Raw genomic sequence first — 14,693 nt, 5'->3', positions numbered from 1 at the left:
TTAATAATTTGTTTTCTTTCTTATGTTGTGTATTAAAACATGACTAAGTAGCACCACTGTTGAAAACAGGTTAAATGAGTTAGCATCAGATGTCCACACTAATTTACGAAAATAAAATCCTTGATTTTTCTAGCCATAATTCAAAATTTTCCTTAAAATTAAAAAAAAAAAAATTGATAAATTTTCCAATTTACTCAAAACAGGTAACTCATCCTCACCATCCCCACTCCTGTCTTCGCTTTCTTTATTCAAACAGATCCTTGCATACTCCATTTCACAGCAAGTTTGACTGTGCACTAAAACACTACAGATTTTAAATAAAGAACATTAAAAAAAAATGCTTTGACTATCTGGGTGATGGCAGATTGGAGGATAAAATTTTCCCCTCGAATTTGTATCAGTGGGCAATTTCCAGGATTTCAAGAAAATTGGCTGACTTTCACAGGCCAATTCCAACTTCTCGGACCTTTCCCTGACTTTCCAGAATGGGCCAATGGGTTTTCGAAACAAGACACAAAGAGCGGTACTGTGATTGTCTATTATTGTACGGCACAATGGACCTTCCTCCTCCGTGAAAGGGGTTCAACTCTGAAAAACGCTCTTTCTTGTGTTTCGGGCCACGTACGCCCTCGGAACGGTTGAAAGGCACACCTGCAGGATGTTTCCCGGAGGAACTTCAGCCACCAGCTGGACGTCAGCGGCTGCCGAGTCACAGAGTGCTTCCAGAGTCGTCCCGCCGGTTGGTCGCACTGCACTCGTCTCCGTGGTGGACCCGGTGGGCCCCTGGCACTGATCTGACTCGGTCCACGAGGAGCAGATCTCGAAGACCAGGGAGCTGGCGTTCCTGCACGACAGCTGAGGACAGAGACCAGTTACTTACTTGTTACTCACAGTAGACATGTTGTTTAGCTCCAGCTACTAACACCAATACAGCTTAATCTTGTCGTGATCAAGCTGCAACCCAAGTTCATCTGTCGAATTCACTCATCCGGTATTAAATATACACCCACACAAATAATGTCAGCACTAAAAAGCCCACAAAATAAAATTAATTTTTGTTTCGAACAAGTAAGGTACTCACGAGTGCTGTAAATTCTTATTTTAAAAAAAAATGTTTTTTTTTTTAAATCCTTGATTTTTAACTCAGCATTAGTAAACATAATGCATCATGCCAGGAGTTGGTGTTACACATTTTGGATATATTTAGAGAGCCACTTTCCAATGACGGTCACAGCAACACTGCCAAATACCCGGATGTTCTTGTGTGTGTATCTCCCGCCTGCCTGTACACACTACTGCCCCTCCCCGACTTCCCCTCCTCTGCTTGGACGGCGTATACCCCGCATGGCCTAGACCTACCGAGGGGCAAGTTTACATTTTTCACTACTTTACCATAGTAAACTAATAAGTTGCTGTAAAGACAATGTTATCACAGCAAGCCAGTCTACAACAACCTATTGTAATGCTGAGGTTGTCAGTCACTAGCAATAATATTTTAACAGCCCCAGTGGACTAGTTTTGCAAAGAATGATATATGAACTGGAGTAAAAGTAACATTTTTGATATGCACTAAGTCTCTTATAGTCAGTTTTAATCATGCAGCTTATATGAACATTTATTCTTATTGTTCATGCCACAGTATTTTTATGTTCACGGCAAACTACAAAACGAAGCTCAACATTGTGAAGTTGCATTTCGAGATCCACAAGGCACGGATAGTCATTTATATTTTCCAATATTTTTATTTTATTTTATTTTTATTTATTTTTGTGGTACTGAGTGGAGGTTTTGAATAAATATCTATTTTCAGAATCTATTGTGTACTGGTACAACACATTCTTGCATATTCCTTGACCCATTACACTTGGGCAGTGTAGCAAACAGATTAACTTGTTTTACACACATGTTTATTGCTGGCGCAAGGAAAGTGGATTGCTGGTTTGGCTTCCCGGTCCGGCCACGTGGCTTCGGCGTCGATCAGTCGCTGTACGCGAGGACAGCCAAGCTCTGAGTTTGGGTAAGAATGAATAGTGCCTTGTAAGAGCTGAGTGAAGAAAGAATGTGTCAAAAATCAAGGTTTTTTTAAAAAAAAAAAAAAAAAAAACTAGCAATTCTACTGAAACAATTAATTTTTGAATAACAGATTTGACGTCGTCCGGGCCTGCGGCCCCTTTGAGCCCGATACGACACCGCCCAACCACCATCTCTATTCAAACCTCCCGCTCGTGCGTGCGTGTGTGCGTGTGTGTCTAGCCCGGCAAGAGGGCGCTTAGAAGCAGTGCGGCGACCCCTAAAATTGCTACGTTTAATATTAATTGCAAAACTTTTTGTTTGTTTTCATTCGCCTTTGCCCCAGTGTTGTGCAATTTACTTGTGTTTTCTTTAATTTAAATAAGTTACCTTAAATAACTATAGACGTTGCCCGGGCGGACCCGAACAGGCACGGACTTGGACGAGGATAGGAATGCTTTTATATGAATTATCATTAAATAAGTAAATAGTAACAAACTTTCCATTGTCAGTAATTTTTATATATTTTTAATGTTTATCTGTAATTTACTCAACTTTCGCCGGGGCACGGAGTCGTAGAATATAGTAACGGTAATTGTGTTGGCGCGAAGGGCGCCATGTTGCCACCTGCGAGCGATGAGCTCAGCCCAGTCCATCTTCATCACTGACCGAGAGCAGACGCGCCAGCACCCCGGGGACTTCAACCTTTGTTCTGCACTGACCAAGTAATTCTGTCTCGTTAAGTATTTCTGAATCTCTTTCGCTCGTCATCCTCGGGGCAGCTCTCGGCCAGCGGGCTGTTTAATTAATTAATTGTCTCAGTCGAGTTTTTTCATCACCGTGTAATAAGTATACTTTGCAGCATGGCCACGTGTGTGGACCATGCCCTCACCTAAACCGATTCGTGCCTCAGGCGTTTTGACCGTGTAATGTGTAACGTGTAACGGGCGTGTAGAGAGACGTGTTAGTGAAATTAAATCTGGATAATAAATATAAAGTGAGTACTTATTTAATCACGTGGTGAGTGAGTCTAGGAGTGTGGCGTGCCCGACGCCTAGAGCGGGCCAGGTCTGGGTAGCTAGGATAGAAAGGGCTGGTAACTCGTCCCCACTTGGGCTACGTCACGCCCTGAGTGAGAGACTCCGCCGGGTCCACGTGCCCTTCCACGTGGTGGCGCCCATAGTTAACATCTCGAAATCACCGGCAATGCGCGATCAGCCCTCAGATTCGTAATGCAATTATAAAGGAATTTTTTCCCTCCGGAAAGCAAGGAATGAAGGTACCCTTGTCCCACGGAATATTTGCCTGTTTTGCGGCCAGTGTCTCACCGAATGCAGCCATGAAATCAAAGGATCATTAGTTGAAGGCTGCATCGGTAAAGAGCTCCATGCTTAACATTCTGAAACAGTACCTGATTCCTGTGAAAAACTAAATCCCTCTACTCAAGGATTACACTCACTTAGTCATTGCACAGAGCTGAGTCTACCAAGTCGCAGTGGCTACAGTCTGGTAACTAAGAGACTAGTTACTAGTGAAAGAAATTATGAAAATACAGTAAAATCCTCTTAAAAAAAAAAAATCCTACTTAAAAATAATAAGTTGAAAAAAATTTGGCATAGGACCTATAAATACATATTATTTCTCCGTTAATAAGTCCAAATTTCTTGGCACCTTGAGCCTCTTGTGAGCATGTGATTGCACACAAGGGTTTCTGCGAGCAGACACACTGGGGAGCAGCAGGAGGTTCATGGAACACGGCGCGGCCCACCTCGCAGCTGACGTGTGTGCCGGGGAGCTGGCCCGCCGTGCCGGGGCACAACCGGAAGGACGTGGTGTTCCCGCAGAGCAGCGCCACGGTGGTCCGCGTGGGCACGGCGGGCACGAACTGCACGGAGAAGAAGGCGGCGGCGGTGAGCGCTTGGAAGGCCAGGAACAGCGCTCGCTGCAGCTGGTAGCGGTCGGCCAGCGCTCCGAGCAGGGGCTTGGCCAGGAGCCCGCACACGGGCAGCGCCGCGAACACCGTGCCCACCGCCACGCTCGACAAGCCCCGCTGCCGCGCCCACGTCGACGCGAAGGACACGGCCGGCGCCGTGCCTGCCGACAGAGACCCTCCGTGACACTTCCATCCTGCCGGCAGGCCAGACGGCTTCGACTGTGGTGAGCACGTCTCGTGTGCAGGTGGTTTGGATTTACGATAATGAAAGTTAAGCTCTTGTAAATCATTAAATGCTAAATTTTTTCACTCTAATATTTATATATTCTCACATTCGACTGTACATACTCGATAACACTTCTATGTCTGTGAATTTTGTATCATATATAAAACTTTAGAGTGTTCAAACTTGGAATGGAATCAGCAAAAAAAAAAAATTCAAAATCTTACGAGATTGTAAAGGTTGCCAGCAACACCTAGCTTCCATTTGGGAGGCTGCCATTTCATCCGTCCGTCCGTGATGAGTTAGAGCTTGGGAAGTTTTTGATGGACGGAATTCTTCCCGCCCTCTGATTGATTTGAGGTGACGTGATTGGACGGATGGGAAACGGGCGGATGAGTCCAGCTCCACTGGTACTGGTACACCAAGGCAGGGGCAGTCACGCCAGGGTACACCACCGGAGGGGGTTGGTCTGTCAGCAACACCTCTCAGTTCACTCCGGGGATTGAAGTTTTTAAAATAATAACCCTTTAAATTTTTTTTGCTTAATTTGTGTTTTTTGTCATTTGTGTTTTTTTTGTAGTTTTCTTCTACAGTCATACATGTGCTAAGCAATGGCGTATGTCCAAAATATTACATCAAGTCAATCCTTTAAAAGGCTATTTGATGCATTTCTGACGTCTTGAAAGCCACTACCGAAACAATGGTTTTATCTGATAACTTACAGTACTTTTTTCCCACGGCACAGTGGTAGTAAAAAAATGTAAAATATCACATTTTTACATTAAAAAATTGCATCAGGTGTAGCTTGCTGTGATCTCTCTGTAAAAGTTTATTTTTGGTTTTGTTTGGTAAACAGGAGAAGTGTGTGGAGGGGGAGGGTGGAAACTGACCTGTTTGCCCTCTGATAGTCAGCACCAGGATCTTGAATTAAAAATGAACAAGACTTTTTGGGCAGGTGTGAAGAAAACATCCAAGTAATAGTGTTAACCTGAGCATGTCAGATGATATGATTAGAGACCCGTAAAATTTGCGGGTTCATTTCGTGTTATGCTAAAATCCAAATAATTATACCTTAGTGCTGCTTCTGTCATTAGTTCACTGTTAAACTGGAGAACTGAGGGCCAATTAGAGACCCTCACTCATAGAAGTGTCGAATCACAGGCCACCCAGTCGAGACAACACACAAGACAGCAGCCAATGAACAGTTGGCATTTGCCCGAGTGTGTAGAGGATATTGGAGTCTATCCTGGAGGTCATCGAACCTGCGAATTTTACGGGTCTCTAGATATGATTACACATCATTAAAAAAATTATGGCTGAAGAGAAAAATAATTATAAATTTGAATTCAATTCAGAATAACCCGATGGATCAATGAGATTAACACCAAAGGCAACTGATGAAGATGGCAAAAGCAGAATACATAGTGTAGACGGCTACAAAACACATGTCTACTAATGTCTGCACTACGTATTTTGTTTTACAACCTTCATCTAACCTACATTGAACACTAGTTTGTGGGGGAAAGGGGGGAAATAGGGCATGTATGTGCATGTGTGTTTGTGCATGCATGTGCATGTGTTTTTTTTTAAATACGTTAAACGTGTCAAGTTTGTATGAAAGGCATACTTGCAGTTAACTCATGTGAAAACAGGCACTAAATATAAACTATTTGGAAACACAATTCTTGCCGCTTCTGTGTCCGAGGCACGCCTGGCTACAAAAGGGAAGCAATACATTATTGTAACCAATTTATCTGTTCCTTTATGTAGCTATGTTGTTGTAATCTCATTCAGTGATTGCTTGTTTCATATCCTGGCAGGGATGGCCTATGCCAGGGACATACGCTGCGCTGCACAGACGACCCAGCAACAAGGACCGGACCCTGATTCAACATGCACGAGGGAGGGGATGGATGAGTGATACAGTACAAGCCTTAGTCCAACCATTTCATTTCAATAACCTGACTAAACATTTATTTCCCAGGTTAGTCACTGATTTTCATATACGGTACTAAATTCAAAATTCCTAGGCTACCTATTGCAAGTTTGTCCAGATTCCTCTAATGCTGGACTCTGGTCAGACGGAATAAAAATTAAAACTATGAAGTTTAAAAAAAAAAAACAATAATTAGATATTAATTTGAAATAGTAATAATAGACTACATTGTTGTGTTGAATGGGCAAAGACCCTCTTACAGGTATTGTGGTCAGATTTTCCTACAACAGTAGCGTCCCACTGATCCGGACGGGATTACCAAATTAAAAAGCAGGATTTGTACGTTAAAAACTTAGATCTATGTACAGAGCACAGCACTAAACTAAACTAAAATTAGCTGTGGGGAAAGTTGTATTTATGAAATATAAAACATAAAAGTTAACCCTTTGCCCATTTTTAAAACTTGCATGGCATGCATTTTACGACAATAAATAGTTGGGAGCTTCTATCTGTGAATATGTTAGTCTTTTCAGAGCATCTAATTAATCCAATTATGTGTGAAACTGGAGTTAATATTCAGTGAATGAGCTCAGTGATCAGCAGGACTAGGTGTCATGCTGCGAGAGGCAGTGGCGTAGCCAGGATTTGTGTATGGGGGGTGTTAAGAAGCATGGCCCCCCCCCCCCCCCCGTATTAAAGCGGGGGGTCCGGGGGTCCTCCCCCGGGAAAATCTGGATTTTAAGGTGTAAAATTGTGCTATTTTAGCAGTTTTCGGTACTTAAATTTCAATATTGTAATGGTAAATTTTTTATTAATTTTAATATGAAATTTGTTTGAGTGATGAATAAGAAATTAATTAAATATTTGGTGCTAAGGGGGGGGGGGGGGTTTGAACCCCTAAAACCCCCCCCTGGCTACGCCCCTGGCCAGTGCAGATTCAGCTCATGTAGTTCGCCCATCCCACCACCATGATGGCTAGGCGATGAACCAGCCAGGCTGATCACTCGATCATCAATAAGTAGAGACAAGATTTCATGGTTTTATTTTTAGTCCAATTTCATTTTTTAAATGGATAATTTCAGAGTATTTGTTTTTATTTTTGAAATTCTGTCTTGTAAGTAATACCTATACATCTTAATAGTGTAATGTTGACATAATGCATTCTTACAATATAAATGAAATTAATTTATGATCTACACCCCATGGTATAAACTTTGTACGGAAATAATTAAATTTCTTGAATTTTTTGATCAGATTGGTTAGATGCTTCTAATTTTCCTGACTGGACATGAAAATTGTTGCTTTATGGTGCATTTACATGCTTTTCACTGTTATTTTGGTTATACTGCAATGCACCTTATACTCTTGTCCATATGTATTGGTAATATACTCTCACCCCTTTATAACATTATGTTAAAATGGTTTCCTACTCTTTTGCCTTTTCTTTATTCCATTTCAATGATTCGCCTGAATAAAATGTTTTTGAGTATTCCTACATTTTTCCATCAGCCAAAAGGATTATTTCTTTAAAACTTGTGTGATGAGTGAAAAGGGAAGCAGAAGTCGTATGAGCAGGAACCCTCTGGCCAATCCACGGAGAATGGTTATAGAGCTCTGTGCAGAGGACATGGTTCAGTTCTCTCGATACACATTGTAAGTTACTGTACCTAACAGAAAACAGCAAGTACTGTTGATTAAAGGCACAGAGCAAACAACTATTTTGTTTGTTCAGTATTTAAGTTGTTTAGTGCTCCCTGATATGGATCCACTCAAGCTGTTTGTCACTGCAAAACTCTTGTGTATGTTTCCTTGCCAATTAGCAGTTTATTACTTGTTTTGAATATAATTTGACCTGGAAATGCTTCACTTGGATCATGAATCTGTATATTACCTGATCACGTCTGGTTTACTTACTCTCTGCTGAGCTACCAGGAAAACAATCTGTGTTATTATTGCAATTACCTTTTTATCCAATTTATTATTTATCATAGTGTTACGATTTACTGCGGGTTCTTAAAGGATAACCCAATTAAATATTTTTATCACACGCACAGTTTTATTTATTGCCACTACTTATGTCACTTACAAATAATCTAAATTGGCAAATAATTAATTACACTTAAAGAAAGGTCTATTCCCCAGTCACTCGTTCCACACGCCTCGCTGGGCCGCAACTCTGGCGCAACTCTCGCCGCAGCACCCCTCGTGGGTCTCCGCCGCGGGACTCCGTCGCCGCACTCCGCCGCCGCCGTCACACCCTTCGCCGAGATCCCACTCGACGCCTCGCTCGGAACTTCGCCGCGCCCGCGACACTATCGCCCGGAAACTCCGCCGCGGGAAAGCTCCCGCCTGAACTCTTTCTCTGAACTCCCCTGACGTCCTCGAGCATATATATTGGCCCTGGCGCAATTCCAGAACTCACGAGAGCGGCCGGGGCCAGTCGCGTCATTGCGAGCCGTCCCGACGGCAGAAATCTCTCGAAAACACGTGCCGGCGGCTCGCGTAACTCCGCAGCTGTCAGGTGTCAGTTACGTGTCAAAGGCAGGGCGCCGCGCGGGAAGTGGAGGGAAGGAGGGAGGAAAGCGACAATCCTTGTTATCTTCCAGGCGCGCGCGGCTCATATCATATGTTGCAGCAGTCACCAGCCAGCTCTGCACCTGCACGTGTTCTGGCCTTGCTCACGTTCGTAACAATAGGTTAAAAGTGAGCTAAGAAAACATTGGTTAGGATATGTCGTGATTCAGAAATCATCACTTGAAATAATAATATATATATCATAAATTTCATCAAATTGTTTTCCAGGGGTTAGTTTATTTTAATTTCCAACAATTAAAATCGGAAGAAACACTTAAAAACATGTCAAAGGACTTCTGGACCTGGGTTTGTATGTCCGTTTATATTGAAGGTCAATTTGTAAACAAATGAGATGTTATTTTCATACCAAATACAAACAAAATAGTGCTTTGGGGCTATTTTCAAAGTTTCTTTAATATGGGTGGCGTCACTAGTACGTGCGATAACGGCCAACCAAAATGGCCTGCCTGGGATGCTGCGACACTGGACCAATCTTTGATCACACGTAGAATGTCCGCGGGTAGTGATTACACACAAAATTATTGTGATTCTTGTTGTGCCAACACTCACTGTTAACTGTAAAAATCAGCTGCCGTCAGACACATCTGACGTGGATGCTGAGTCTCAGCCGGGCTGGACCAATGACTTCTGCAGTATTCTGAATCCGTCAGGCAACACGCCGGGCACCTCAAAGCTCTCAACAGAGTTTGAAATGCCACGCCACACGAACCAGCTCCAATCACATGATGCCGTTCAGAATACTACAAAGGCTAAAAACGGTTATTTATTACATTAAAACTGGTTGTGTGATGAAACTGCGCATTGCCAATGTCTTTAAATACACAGTAAATATTGTCTGAAACACAATATAGTCCAAAAGCATGATTTACATACATGTAAACAGACCAATCTGTTCACACTCGGTAGCCTTGGAGACGATAATTCAAAATACAAACCAACCAGTTTTAGCTCTCTGAAGTATTGCACTGTATTTTAATTTTTCTTAGGTATTCCTGTTAAAGACTTCATGACATTCAATAATCCGGAAAAATCACTAATATGGCATAGCAGTGATCCCGAACGTAAATTAATGAGCCTTTACTATCAGGTAAGACTCCTCTGAGTGCGTCTCACTGGAAGATCTAACAGCAAACATAGCAACTACGCTTTATTATAATGTTGTTTACCGTAGCTAACAGAGCTGCTTTACTTCGTTGCAAGCCTTGCTTCAACATTGTCGACTGCTAATGTGTGTCATGTTGGATTGGAGTATTTTCAATTTAGTTCTCTTGATTGTACATTTCTTTCTGTTCATTTATTACTGTCTTAAAGCTTGCCAACATTAAAAGTCACTCCGACCGAGTTGTTTTTGCTGCAAGACTGACGTTCTGAACCTCCTCCGATCATGTCACATCCTTGCATTTTTGTCCGTACCTGTTAACGTTTCAAGCAACACTGTTTATGTTTCTTTATTAATTATGGTATGTTGCCAAGTTATCTTTGTTCTGGACAGTATGCACTCTGGAATACCATTGTTTCATTTCTACAAAAAAAATAACTAAAATAAATCTTTTCAGCTACGACAAAGAAACCCAAGTCCATGCAGTGAAAAATATTACCCACCTCAGCGGTGGGATGAATGGATGAATAAACGCAGTATCTCTCATCAACATCCGCACATTAGAGCTGAACATGTAACATTGACAAGCGTGGTTCTAGGAAAAGGAAGGGAGGGGTTTTGAGGGTATAATTATGTTTATTTAAATACTTAAATTCATGTATAAAAATTTTTTTAAACCAAAGTTTTATCCCATTTGCAAAAAGTCATGTTTTGACCCCGCAAGGAACGGAACCTGGGTTGCCTTGTTGGGCAATGAGTAGTAACAGTGCTATGACCCCCTCCCAACAAACTATCGACTAGATGAACACATACTGAAGAGATAGGATCTCGAGTGCTTTATATTTAATTGTATACAGCGACACAACAGTTCTCTTTGGAAGGACACATGAGTTTTTTTAAATTTTTATTATAGCTAATGACAATACACATTATTACAAAATTTTAAATTTTACCTGCATTCCATAAGAAGTAATGACATTTCATTGGAAGAAGGGCTGGATTGATTTTCTCTCTGATGTTTTTTATGAAGGTCATTTTGATTTGTGAAGACTTCAATATCTATAAATGAGAACCATTTGATAAGATTTAAAATATGTCATTACTAGGGACAATATTATAATGTGAATCGCAATGAAGCCAAGCTAACACACAACACATCTCAATAAACCGCATAACACCAAAATGCAACAAAAAGTTATGAAATTAATCAGCATATATAATCAAAACTACTCAGATTACAAATAGTATTTTTATATATTAAATTTAATAAATGTAAATTATTTAGCATGGATTTAGTACCAAAATTTATGTACTAAATTTAGACTGGAAAAAATGTAGATATTTTTTTATAGCAAATTTTATTAGTAACTAATTTTTACATAAAGATGGTCATACATTTTACAAATGCACACTTACTTGCTAATTTATTTGTATTGTTCCCAGTAGTTATTATACTGTAAAGTGCATCATGTATCAGTCAAAATACAAGTGTTTTGGTGAAGTATCATTGAACAAGCAAGTGTCATAATTGTTTTAAAAATGGTGCCATCTTGATGAATAAATACAGTTCATAAAAATAAAAACAATAACACCGAAATCTGTGGTTTCAAAAATTAAATCAGCTTAAAAACTAAAACATAAAATCTTGTCTGCAGTCACTACATAAGTACAGTTCATAGCACAATAAATTTTGTGTTCAAACTTTATGGAAACAACTTGGTAAGGTTTAGAAAGACCTGCTCAGGTGTATCTACTAAACATACCAATTTGTGAATTATCATGTGTTTCTTAACTTTACCATGTTGTTCCCATAAAGTTTGAACACAACATTTATTGTGCTATGAACTGTATTTGTGAGTACAGACAAGATTTTATGTTTTAGTTTTTAAGCTGATTTCATTTATAAAACAACAGATTTCGGTGTTTTTGTTTACATTTTTATAAACTGTATTTATTAATCAAGATGGCACCATTTTTAACAATTACGACACTTGCTTGTTCAGTGATACTTCACCAAAACACTGTCTTTTGACTGGTACATGATGCACTTTGTCCAAGTAAAAAAATACACTGCAAGTATTCTCTCTCAATAAACTTTTGAATGGTACCACCTTGAGCTTGCTTGTAATTATTAAATGTGTTCTCCATTTTTCAACGGCAGTTACTATAACAAGGTACTGAATTAACTGCTAGAAGTTACACACTTTACCCCGGAGAGATTAGATCCACAAGAGAACAGCAAGAGCATTGCACAGGGAAAAGAAGTGGTTTAAACACAACAGCTGTGTCACAAGCACGCACACAGCAGACAAGGTAAGCTGATGAGCAGTGTCACAAGAACAGGCGAGGCAGGTAACTCCCTGAAGTAGCTAGCTCACATACAGGTGTCGTTGCGTCTCAAGTGTAGGTGTAAGGTGGCAACAAATAAAAGATGAAGCATCATCTTTCATCACAATGAAGCAGGTGTGTGTGGTGGGGGGAACATCTATAAGCCCTACAGGATGAGTCACAGAAGCACAATTCACTGCACTGTGATGCAATGTGCCTCAGCCAATCAGAGCTAGTTTCAGTGCATGCTACCTGCTCTGAGTCACACACACATCAGACATAGCATTAATTGCTAATTTAATGTTCTTTTTGTTTATTAACACCATAAACCATGCTGTTCAGTCAGCTGATCCAACTGTAACTCTAAATTATGCAAGCTACTGCGTTCACAGAAGCGGCAAGAATTACAAATAACCTACAAACGTGCTTGCATTACATTTTCACAGAGGAGCAACTTACTTGATTGAAATGGTTGTTACAATAACACAACTGAAGCGGTACATAGCACACTGATACCTGAACTGAGTTCTTGGTTCAAGAACAAGTTGAATGATGTAGCCTGACCTAGAGAGGCTCGATGTTATTAAAACACATAAACCTGTTATCTTCTCCAACAATGTTGTAATCAGACATTAAAGGATTATCTAAAGCTTTGGTATCAACTTCAAGGTAGTTATCAGATTAGATTTATAATGTAACAACAATCTAAAAGGAATGCAAGAAGAATATTTACGTCGGTTGCCTGCGGAACATCGGGCATAACGCTGATGTTTTAAGGAAACATATCACATAAAGTGGCCAGCTAATTTTTTTAAAAGGTTTTCACAACTAGACGGGACCTTGTCTCTCTCGGTCTGGAGACTCGGCCGTGGAAGTGATGTTGAGACTCAGCAGTGCTGCGTCCCGAGCCGTCGCACTCCCCAGAGAACGCCACCCGCCGGGAGCAGAAGGGAAGCAACAGTGAGAGGTCTCGGGACCGCGGTCATGCCACATTACCAAACACCAATATAGTTCCAAAGGGACTACTAAACTGTGTTATGTTAACTTGCTATAAAACAGAACAGTAATGTTGAACTCCCAAGGGAAATGGCGGCCACTGTACACCACCAGAGGAGTGTGAGAGGAGGAGGGGCGGGCTGAGCTCTGGCATGGGGTACTTCTACGACCACCCCGCACACTTGTTCCAGGGGCCACTTCTGAACACTTGCACCAACACATCAGCAGTGTTCCGAGCACTGCACGTCCACTGGTGCCATACGTGCACTCAACACGGTCCTCTCAACAGGCACGGCAGCTGGGCGTGCGTGCTAGCCTGCTCCCGAGCAGCGGTGACCTTCACAGTCTCCGCGTCTCTCTTCTCCTCTGGAACCCAGCTAGTTCCCTCTCTCATCGGTCTGTCTGGCAAACTAACAGACACTACTGTCACATGTAACGTTGCAAAACCCTGCTCTCCCCACTTATTTAATGGTTTAATTGTTCATTTATTATATTGCCATATACTCAATATTGTGGTTAGTTCTTCTGATATATTTTAATACAATTTATTTTGTTTTAAAATTAATCCTGCAATTGCCATATATTTCATAATCATAATTTATATTATTTCATGCTTTTCAAGTTGTTATGATTATTTGCTTGCTTCATTATAAACAAGCCCCTAGGTTTTGTCTTACTTTTTTCATAAATGAGAATATTAACATAATTTTCTTTAGTACTCGGTTTTCACCATGATTTTTGTCTAAAAGCTGATGCAATATTTTGGCTTGTTGCACAAGAAGGAAATGAGGGAATGAGACAAAAAATTCGGTAACAGTGGGGAAAAGTCTTGGAAGGAGTAGGGTGGCTGGTAATTTGTTAGGGTATTTTTTGTGAATGGTTAAAAGTGAGATCACTACTCACTAGACCACGTGATTTTGCCTTAATGTAATAGTCTCTGTCAAAAATGTCAGTGCTAGGAGGGATCAGGAATTGCATCCCATGGCTTTGTGACTGCTGTGCTGTGATTGGCTGAAGAGGTGCATCAGCTGCGTACTCCAGGTGGTACACAGCTTCGGGCAGTCTGTGTCTGGACGAGGTACCGTTGGGTTGTGTTCGGGTGAGGGCTCACAAAAGCAAATAAGTGTAATTTTAGAGAAAAATTTGCATTTGTGATCCAGGCACGACCGCATATTATCACCTTTATTTGTTTTTGGAACTTTATTCTTTAAATTTTCGACCAGTCATTGGTAACAGCAGGGCTGCAACTATAGTCTCTGGCATCCGGGGCATGAATGGATTCATGCGCCCCACTCTTTTTTTTGCACATACCACACCAATAAAGCGGGGGGTCCGGGGGCCTCCCACGGAAAAATGGTGCTGTTTAAGCATTTCCCATACCTACATGTAACAGTTTCTGTGCTACTGTAACTTCCATGCAAAAACTTTTTACCAGTTACCAGTTGTAGTAGGAATTACAATGCAAGCGATTTCGGCGCCCCCGGGGCGTATGCCTCGCTTCCCCCCCCCCCCCCCCCCCCCCACCCGCCAGTTTCGGCCCTGGGTAACAGCCCAATACAAGACTTGAGTGATC

The 14,693-nt window shown here is 41.3% G+C and overlaps 1 protein-coding gene across 5 annotated transcripts in view; it reads right to left on the bottom strand.

The window, feature by feature from the left end:
* The window catches only part of LOC134541414 (major facilitator superfamily domain-containing protein 6-like), a 42,634-nt gene extending 29,419 nt beyond the window's left edge, over positions 1-13,215 (bottom strand). The window contains exons 1-4 of one of the 5 annotated variants that reach the window (XM_063384853.1): positions 12,964-13,215; positions 10,750-10,855; positions 3,779-4,104; positions 652-855 (exon numbers count right to left, since the gene is read on the bottom strand). In XM_063384853.1, coding sequence (XP_063240923.1) covers positions 652-855; positions 3,779-4,104; positions 10,750-10,831 — 612 coding nt within the window. In that variant the 5' untranslated portion in view covers positions 10,832-10,855; positions 12,964-13,215. Of the gene's footprint in view, positions 1-651; positions 856-3,778; positions 4,105-10,749; positions 10,856-11,212; positions 11,634-12,005; positions 12,547-12,583; positions 12,651-12,963 lie in introns of those variants that run through there. The other 4 variants (XM_063384852.1, XM_063384850.1, XM_063384854.1 and 1 more) reach the window with 4 other exon arrangements.
* Between the last annotated feature and the right edge of the window lie 1,478 nt (positions 13,216-14,693).

This window comes from Bacillus rossius, chromosome 18, assembly GCF_032445375.1.
Source record: "Bacillus rossius redtenbacheri isolate Brsri chromosome 18, Brsri_v3, whole genome shotgun sequence".
NCBI lineage: Eukaryota > Metazoa > Arthropoda > Insecta > Phasmatodea > Bacillidae > Bacillus > Bacillus rossius.
The sequence above is the reverse complement of the archived record's forward strand: the minus strand, read 5'-3'. Positions and strand labels throughout refer to the sequence as shown.